Source organism: Dromiciops gliroides, chromosome 3 (genome assembly GCF_019393635.1).
Source record: "Dromiciops gliroides isolate mDroGli1 chromosome 3, mDroGli1.pri, whole genome shotgun sequence".
Classification (NCBI taxonomy): Eukaryota; Metazoa; Chordata; class Mammalia; order Microbiotheria; family Microbiotheriidae; genus Dromiciops; species Dromiciops gliroides.
Genome location: NC_057863.1, coordinates 663,438,198 through 663,448,479, shown reverse-complemented (window position 1 = coordinate 663,448,479; position 10,282 = coordinate 663,438,198). Strand labels below are relative to the sequence as shown.

Genomic DNA, 10,282 nt, shown 5'->3' with positions numbered 1-10,282 from the left:
CCTTAAAATAATAAACAGTATCTACCTAAAGCCATCAGCAAGTATTATATGCAATGGAGATAAATTAGAGGCCTTCCCAATAAGATCAGGGGTGAAACAGGGATGTCCATTATCACCCCTATTATTTAATATTGTCCTAGAAATGTTAGCTTTAGCAATCAGAGAAGAGAAAGGAATTAAAGGAATTAGAATAGGCAAGGAGGAAACAAAACTATCACTCTTTGCAGATGATATGATGGTATACTTAAGGAATCCTAGAGAATCAACTCAAAAATTACTTGAAACAATTAACAACTTTAGCAAAGTAGCAGGATATAAAATAAATCCACATAAATCATCAGCATTTCTATACATGACCAACAAAGTCCAGCAGCAAGAGATAGAAAGAGAAATTCCATTTAAAGTAACAGTAGATAATATAAAATACTTGGGAGTCTACTTGCCAAGACAAACCCAGGAACTCTATGAACACAACTACCAAACACTCTTCACACAAATCAAATCAGATCTAAATAATTGGAAAGATATCAATTGCTCATGGATAGGCAGAGCTAATATAGTAAAAATGACGGTACTGCCTAAATTAATTTACTTATTCAGTGCCATACCAATCAGACTACCTAAAAATTATTTTATACAGCTAGAAAAAATAATAACAAAATTCATCTGGAAAAACAAAAAATCAAGAATATCCAGGGAAATAATGAAAAAAAATTCACAGGAAGGTGGGTTAGCGGTACCAAACCTGGAGCTTTACTATAAAGCAGCAGTCATCAAAACTATCTGGTACTGGCTAAAAAATAGAGTGGTAGATCAATGGAATAGGCTAGGCTCAGGAAATGCAGTAGTAAATGACACTAGTAATGTAGTGTTTGATAAACCCAAAGACTCCAGCTTCTGGGATAGGAACTCAGTATTTGTCAAAAACTGCTGGGAAAACTGGAAGATAGTATGGCAGAAATTAGGCACAGACCAACATCTTATACCTTATACTAAAATAAGGTCAAAATGGATACATGATTTAGACATAAGAGGTGATACCATAGGTAAATTAGGAGAGAAAGGAATAGTGTACCTATCAGATCTTTGGAAAGGAAAACAGTTTTTGACCAAACAAGAGATAGAGTATATTATAAAATGCAAAATGGATGATTTTGTTTATATTAAATTTAAAAATTTTTGTACAAACAGAAGCAATGCATCCAAAATTGGAAGGGAGGCAGAAAGCTGGGAAACAATTTTTGAGGCCAGTGCTTCTGATAAAGGCCTCATCTCTAAAATATATAGGGAATTAAATCAAATTTATAAGAATCCAAGTCACTCCCCAATTGAGAAATGGTCAAAGGATATGAACAGGCAGTTTTCTGATGAAGAAACCATAGCTATCTATTCCCATATGAAAAAATGCTCTAAATCTCTAATGATTAGAGAGATGCAAATTAAAACAACTCTGAGTTACCACCTGACACCTATCAGATTGGCTAAAATGACAAAAAAGGAAGATAATAAATGTTGGAGAGGCTGTGGGAAAATTGGAACACTAATGCATTGTTGGTGGAGCTGTGAGCTGATCCAACCATTCTGGAGAGCAATTTGGAATTATGCCCAAAGGGCGATAAAGCTGTGCATACCCTTTGACCCAGAAATTCCACTTTTAGGTCTTTTGCCCAAAGAAACCATGGAAGGGGGAAAGGGACCCACATGTACAAAAATATTTATAGCTGCTCTTTACGTGGTAGCAAGGAATTGGAAGTTGAGGGGGTGCCCATCAATTGGGGAATGGCTGGACAAGTTGTGGTATATGAATACAATGGAATACTATTGTGCTGTAAGAAATGATAAGCAGGAGGAGTTCAGAGAAACCTGGAGGGTCTTACGTGAGCTGATGATGAGTGAGATGAGCAGAACCAGAAGAACATTGTACACAGTATCATCAACATTGAGTGTTGACCTACTGTGATGGACTATATTCTTCTCACCAATACAATGGTACAGAAGAGTTCCAGGGAACTCATTATAGAAGAGGATCTCCAAATCCAAGAAAAAAAAAAAGAACTGTGGAGTATAGATGCTGATTGAACCATACTATTTCTTTTGCTTTGGGTGCTGTTGGTTTTTTTTCTCTATTTTGAGGTTTTGCATCACTGCTCTGATTTTTTCTCTTGTTACAGGATTAATGCAGAAATAGGATTAATGTTATTATGTGTATATATATGTGTGTATATATCTATATCTATATGTATAGAGATATATAGATATAACCTATATCAGATTACCTGCTGTCTAGGGGAGGGGGGAGGGAGGGGAGGGGAGGGAGAAAAATCTGAAATTGTAAAGCTTGTATGAACAAAGGTTGAGAGCTGTCTTTGCATGTAGCGGAGAAAATAAAATACCTTATACATAAAAAAAAGAGTAATCAGGCCAGGGCAGCTAGATGGTGCAGTGGATAGAGCACTGGCCCTGGAGTCAGGAGTACCTGAGTTCAAATCCGGCCTCAGACACTTAACATTTGCTAGCTGTGTGACCCCGGGCAAGTCACTTAACCCCAATTGCCTCACCAAAAAAAAAAAAAAAAAAAGAGTAGTCAGGCCCATGGTTACTTACAGGACAGGGAAGCTGAGAATGCACCTCTCCTTAAATTGTACCACCTGGGACCTCCTGAAGCTTGGGACAGTGAATCCTGGAAGCAGTTCCCCTCTTTAAGAAGGAGTTAAAAGCTAAGAAATAGGATAGGATAATGAGCAGACAGAAAAATATGTGGACCATCAAAAGTTTCTTTGGTAACAAAGTAGAACAAAATACACCCTCAGAAGATAACAAAGTCAAAGCTCCTAGTCCAAAGCTTCCAAGAAAAATATGAATTGGTCTCAGGCCTTAGGGGCACTCAAAAAGAACTTTGAAGATAAAATAAGAGAGGTAGAGGGAAAATGGAAAGAGGAATGAGAGTGATGCAGGAGGGTCATTGAAAAAAAAAGTCAGCAGCTTGAAAAGCCAAATTAGACAAATGGAAAAGGAGGTAGAAAAGCTCCCTGAAGAAAATCACTGCTTAAAAATTAGGATTGATCAAACAGAAGCTAATGACTCTATGAAAAATCAATACACAATAAAGAAAATCCAAATGAATAAAACAAAATGTAGGGCAATGTGAAATATCTCTTTGGAAAAACAGCTGACCTGGAAAATAGATCCAAGAGAGATCATTTGAAAATTATAGAACTACCTGAAAACCATGATCAAAAAAAAGAGCTTAGACATCATCTTCCAAGAGACTGTCATGAAAAATTGCCCTGATATTCTAGAAGCAGAAGGTAAAATAGAAATCAAAAGAATCCAACAATCACCTCCTGAAAGAGATCCCCAAATAAAAACTTCCAGGAATATTATAGCCAAATTCCAGAGCTCCTGGGTGAAGTATAAAATGTTGCAAGCAGCCAGGAAAAAAAAAAACAATTCAAGTACTGTGGAGTTACATACAGGATAACACAAGATCTAGCAGCTTCTACATTAAAGGACCAAAGGGCATGGAATATGATATTCCAGGGGGCAGAGGAACTAGGATTACAACCAAAAATCATCTACCCAGAAAAACTGAGTATAATATTTCATGGGAAAAATGGGACTTCAATGAAAAAAGAGGAATTTCTGGTGTTCCTGATGAAAAGACCTGAACTGAAAAGAAAATTTGACTTTCAAACTGTGATAAAATAATGGAATTTTGCAGTCACCCAGGGGCCTCGCCTGGTTGATTTAGTATTGTTTGAATTGGGTGAGAATGAGAAACTAAATACCTACTTAAAGATGATTGGATGGAGGCCACACCTGGGTTGCCCTGAGTGACTCGTTAGTGTACTACTGACTTCAGCAAGATACCACTCTCTTGAGTGACCTCCCCTTTGGGGGAGGGAGAGAGGAACAAGGAAGTGGATACTTGCTCATAGAAGAGCTCTCTTTTGGTGAGGAATAGGCGAGTGGCAGGAGAGGGAGAACAGGAGTCCCTCTTGTCATACGGGACATTGGTTTGGTGGTGAGAGATTTCATGTGGGCTGCTAGGAAAGGAAATTGATTTCTTTCTTTCTGGTTATACCTGATTAGATCTAAGCTAGGACTTCCATGCTATAAGGAATCTGTTCTCAATCTCTCTCTCTCTGTCTCTCTTCACTCACCAATAATATATATTTTAATAAATCTTTAAAAGTCTAAACTCTTGCTGAATTTATCAGTGATTTTAGCCAGCTTCCTCCCCCCAAGACTGGGGCGGGGGGCAGATTAGGACCCACAATTTAGATTTTAAACAGCACAAAGTACAAAACCCTAGAAAAGCATAAAAACATAAACAGGAAAAATAAACCATGAGGGATGTTAAAAGTTCATAAGAACTTTCTCAGTATTAGGGCAGCTGAAAGGAATATACTTAGGCAGAGGGTACAGGTGTGATTTGAATAGGAAGAGAGGATACCTGTAAAACATTTGGGTTTTTTTGTTTATCCTTTTTTTGTAGGGCAGGCAGGGTGGGATGGCTTATGTCTGGGGCTGGATTTGGGATGGGGGCCTCCTGGGTTCAGGGCTGGTGCTTTGTCCACTGTGTCACCTAGCTGACCCATGATGATATCTTTACAATAAAATTAAGGGGTGATAAGAATGCACTGGAAGAAAGGGAAAGCGAGAGGTGGAATGGGGTATAGTAGCTCACATTAAAGAAACAAGAAAAAGCTTATGGAGAGGAGGGAAAGATGGGGAATGAGCGAGGGAGTGAGTGAGCCTTACTATCATCAGAATTGGCTCAAATAGGGAATAACATACACACTCAAGTGGGTATACTAATATATCTTTTCCTGTGGGAAAGTGGAAGGGGAAGGGGATAAGGGGGGAGAGGTGAAGGAAGGGAGAGAAGATTGGGAGAGGGGGCAATAAAAAGCAAAACACTTTTGAGGAGGGATAGGGTGAAAGAAGATAGAAAATACAGTAAATATCAAGGGAGTGAATAGGATGGAAGGTAATAGGGTTAGCAATAGTAACTATGAGAGAAATGAAGAGCAGGATGCTATCAGAAGGACTTAAGATAAATACAATGTATCTACAGAGAAAGAACTGATAGCATCTGAACACAGATTGAAGTATAATTTTTTTTTGTTAGTTCCTCTTTCTAAGGTTATTTTGTCTGTTTTCTTTCACAACCTGACTAATGTGGAGATGTTTTGCCTGACTGCACATGTATAATTTAATTGCTTGATTTCTTAGGGAGAGATGGGGAAGGAAGGAGGAAGAAAGAGTATTTGGAGCACAAAGTCTTAAAAAATCAACGTGAAAATTTGTTTTTACATATAACTTGGGGAAAATTCTAAATAAATAAATTTATTATTATTAAGGGGAAAAACCCAGTTGAGATATGGGATTGCAGTGTCAGTTATTTTTGTGACTTGTAGTCAACATAAAGATCTTTTCAGAAGACATTCTGATTTCTAATGGCCTTATTCCTATTATTACTACTAATCAGGGATCCCTTTTTCCTAAAAAGAAGTTTTCTGATGATGACTATTAGTACTGTACTAAGTGGATTTTCAATTTTTCCTTCCTGCTGAAATCATAGAGGGATTGGACTTCAAAATAGACTTTTTAAAGTTAATAGCTACATAATTACAACCTTGATTATCAGGGTTAGATGTTCTATCTTCCATAACCTTTCACTCTGACAAGGCTTGCCAGGAGGTAGAATTCCCTCCTTCAGTGGTTTCTTGGATAGACCCTTCAGGAAGATTTGTTTCTCAAAAATGGACTTCTTTCTGATATAGTCATAGCTGATCCTTTCCAGCCTATTCTTTGTCCATACTCTGGAGGTATATGTGGCATTGAAATGTTTGCCTCTTAGAAAGATTTGTACAAACTGCAGGAAATCATTCTAAGCTTCTTTAACTGACAATCTTCCTGTCCCTTGTCAAAAATTGTTTGGACTAATTGATTAAAGAACTGGCTTAGCAGATAAAAGAGGAGATTCCTTTCTGCTTTGCTAGGGGAAATAAAATTATATTTTTATAATCATGGTGGCAGGGAGTTTACTTTTTAAATAGGGGAAATTTCAGTCTCTTCTTTTTGTCCCTGAATAAAAATGAAGGGGAGTCTTTATCCAGTTCCCATGACAGGTGATAGAATGTTCTCAGTCAAAAGCCTTAAGGGGACAAAACTTGGTACTATACCCCTACTCAGGTTCTTAAACAGGTTTGACTTGTGTGCTTGGCTATACTGAGAGGGTGGTGATATAGATGAATTCTGGTGTCAACTTGGGTCTCATGGTAGCTTGTGTGAAAAAAGTCTGTGACCTCTGAGCTGTTCAGATCTGTTAGGGGGATTAGGGATTACATTAGATAGATCTTCATCCTTTCTTTGGAAGTGGTTTTTCTGGTTCTGCTCCTGACCATTAGGATTATTTTGTCCAAGAAAATGTTTATAAACTGCCACAACATGATTTTGGTTTTTCTTTAAACGGGTTTTCTTTTTTTTCTTTTTTTTTCTGTGGGGCAATGAGAGTTAAGTGACTTGCCCGGGGTCACACAGCTAGTAAATGTTGAGTGTCTGAGGTCGGATTTGAACTCAGGTCCTCCTGAATCCAGGACTGTTGCTCTTTCCCCTGTGCCACCTAGCTGCCCCCTAACAGTCTTAAAAAGAAAAGTGTTATTTAAAGTTTCCATGAATATTTAAAAGACTTCTAAGCTAAAGCAATGACTCTTCAAATGTGTAATCCTTTTCAAATCACTTTGACAGGTGTTATATCTACTTGGCTTCAGCTTCCCTAAAATCTTCCCCTAGATTTTAATCTTTCAACCCATTTTATTTTTGAGTATTGTGTCTCTTTCATTTAATGAGGCCAGGTAGACAGGGGGAAAGGCAGTAAGGACATGACTACTAACCCACATGGTGACTGTTATTTCCTGATTAAGAGCTTGACGTGGGAACTGAATCATTTTTAGATTGTGAGCTACTTGAGGGCAAGTACTTTCTTTTGCCTCTTTTTTTTTGTATCCTCAGAACTTAGCACAGCTTCTGCAACATAGTAGGTACTTAATAAGTGGATATTGACTGACTGAACATTTTGTCATTTTACTATTTATGTTTTGAAACTAATTTATATGAAGTGGAAATTCACCTATATGATTTGAAACTAGCATCCTTATGCATGTGATAACACTAATTAAGAGTTTTTCTAAAATCATGATAGAAGTAGAGATTCAATGAGCCCCAATTTATAATAATAAGTAGGAGTATCAGAGAAATTGTAGGCAAATGAGCTGAGTTACTTGACTGGTAAAGACACAAACCTATCAAGAACTAAGTGAGAAAAGCTAGCACCACCCATGTGTGGGGTGCCACCAACCATTACCTTTGATATATTTAAGGAGAAGAATAATTTATTTATCACCACAATACCCTCAAATGCTGGGTAGCAGCTACTACATTCTCAAGTGATGACCCAGATTAGATAACAATATCTGCGTTTATATATTATTTTAAGATTTACAGAATGTTTTACAAACATTATGTCATTCTATCCTTTACAAAAACACTGCACAATGGGAACTATTATTGTCCACATGAGGAAATGGAGGCAGAGAGTGTTTAAGTTACTCGTCTAGATTCAGAAGGTTAATAAATGTTTAAGGTAACATTTGAACTCAATTCTTACTCACTCTAGGACCAGTGATAAGTGCAAATCTTTTTATTGGGATTAAACTATTAAGCCAAATCACCAAGAGAAAATTGGAATTGGAATCAATCCCACTTTAGAATCAACTGCAGGAATGCAGGAAGTTTACCCTTGGCAACAGAAGGTTTAGGGAAATGGGCAAATTCTAAAATTCTTGAAGAGAATTTTCATATGGAAGGAAATTAAGCTTTTCTTTAGCCTCAAAAGGCAACATTGAGAGAAATAGGCACATGTTACAGTGAAAGCAAGAGAGATATGATCTGGGAACAAATAAAGACAAAAGAAAGCCAAACATGTTCATCACATTCATATCTGTCCCAAAGTAGAATGTATCAGTGGATTCCCAGCCCTGGAAATATATTTTTTTTAATTTTTAATTTTTTTTTGGTGAGGCAATTGGGGTTAAGTGACTTGCCTAGGGTCACACAGCTAGTAAGTGTTAAGTGTCTGAGGCCGGATTTGAACTCAGGCCCTCCTGACTCCAGGGCCGGTGCTCTATCCACTGCACCACCTAGCTGCCCCCAGCCCTGGAAATCTTAAGGAGAGGTTGGCTGATTTTTTTTTTTCAGGTGTGTTACGGAAAGAACTTCTCAAGAATGTATAGGAATGGACCCCTTCTTAGGTTCCTACACCTCTCCTGTTCTGTGATATTGGCATTGCCATGCAGAACAAGAAATATGAGAACCATCCCCCTGAGTTCAATCACAAAAGTTATTTGCAAAGACCTCTATATATCTCCACTTATCCTTCACAATGGGAAATGAATTCTTGGATTGATATCCTCAAAGGGAAGCTGTGACAAATTCATACAGAAGAAATACTGCAATAGGGACCTGATCAATTATTCAAGCAATCAGGAGTTTATTAATTGATTAATATGGGCCAGACTCTCTGCTGATCACTATAGATAGAGAGAAGGGCCCCCAAAATGTAGCTTGTTCCTTCCCCAGAGAGCAGAATAGTACTTTAGAACTTGAGAGTCAGCGCTGATAAGCACAAATGGGCTAAAAGTTGGGAAACAAGTGGACAGGAAGGTAGAGCTGTGCACCAACCAGGGTCCTGCCTTTCTGAAATGTGCATATGCTGCCAAAATGGAATTGAGTGAGTAAAAGGCCACAAAGGTGCTCGCGAGAAGCAGGATGGACTGGGTGGCTCTGCTCTCAGGGGAGGCTCTGGCGGAGAGGCTGGTCATGTGGATATGCTGTATTTGCTGGTGGTGCTTGCACAGAAGCAACACCATGTAGCCACTGGTAAAGACCATCAGACCCACACACACAACATCAGGGAGGGAGACCATGACTACAAAGAGCGAAGCATTTACTGTGGTGGCCACTGGAGTAGAACAATATCCGTAAGGCAGGATGTTTGAGATGTTTCCAGCCATCCTTGGTCCTTCAATTTTCTCAAGAACAAGGATGTTTAGGAGGAGATGGAAGATCCAGCAGAGGGAACAGGTGGGGATGAGGTGCTCTGGGGCTCTGCCTTTAAGTTCTGCCCACCTGGAGTTTCTGGGACTGATGGTGATAGCCTGAAAACTACTCAGGAGGCAGGTCATGCTTAAGGAAAGACCACGAGACACCCTGGGAAGGTAGAAGAAAAATTTACAGCCATGATCATTCAGGAAAATCTTCAGGTTCACAGCTGCCATTGTCTGTGGGATGCTCTTGGAGATAATCATTAAGAAGTTGGCCCAGGCCAGCTGGACAAGAATCCTATCTATGATCCTCATTCTCTGTCCAGTGAAGATCATGATGGTGAAGAGATAAATTAGGAACGAGTTCCCCAGGGCCCCAATTGCAATCTGAGTGCCAAAGACAATAGTCAGAATTATTTCATAGGGACTCATGTTCTTAGTATCTTGGGAGATGACTTGTATTCAGAGCCTTTAGGATCTGATAAAGGATCTGAATGTTGTTGGTTGTCCTTTGTTTTCAAAGAAGAGCAATGAGCTCATGATGTTGGGGTCAGGGTAAGGTGTGTTTAACTGTGGCTCATCTGTCCAGTTAGACCATTTAGGGTGGAGGTGGCTCTGTATTTGCACAGCTCATGTTTCCTTTGTGCTTCTATAATTCTACTTTGCTCATGGAGTACAGTACATTCTTTGACATGGGCTCACCATACTGGATGGCCCAGTGTCACTGTTTCCCATGTCTCATAATCAACACTAAAGTTCTTCAGAGATAACTTGAGAGTCTCCTTATACAACTTCTGACCTCCATATGAATGCTTACCTGAAGAGAAATACAATGGATTCATGATATTCCTGCACATGTCCTACTCATTCACATTCCAAAGGACATTTCTACATTTAGTATTGCCCTTTTGTGATAGGGTAAGACCTTTTGTTGTTATACAATTAGATCTTTTCTTGTTTGAAATAGGCTTTGGCAAATATGCACATTTATCCTAAAAATTGAGTCACTGACAATGAAAAAGTCTAGTTGAGACTGATTGCCTTCTTAGGGAAACACAGAAGGAAGTTATCTGGTAGATGTCAAGATTATGAAGCTCACCCCAAAAGAGCATCAAAAACATTTGAAGTATCTTTTCTAAGCTTATATCTGAAGCCTTAGCCTGTGACTCTAC

The 10,282-nt window shown here is 38.7% G+C and overlaps 1 protein-coding gene across 1 annotated transcript; it reads right to left on the bottom strand.

The window, feature by feature from the left end:
* Positions 1 to 8,597: 8,597 nt before the first annotated feature.
* Positions 8,598 to 9,542, bottom strand: LOC122748419 (vomeronasal type-1 receptor 4-like). The gene has a single exon (XM_043994056.1). The coding sequence runs from the start codon at positions 9,540 to 9,542 to the stop codon at positions 8,598 to 8,600; it is 945 nt and encodes a 314-aa protein (XP_043849991.1).
* Positions 9,543 to 10,282: the final 740 nt, after the last annotated feature.

Bases quoted from the DNA above. Each gene is read 5' to 3' on its own strand.
- LOC122748419 (XM_043994056.1), bottom strand. From the start codon at position 9,542: ATGAGTCCCTATGAAATAATTCTGACTATTGTCTTTGGCACTCAGATT.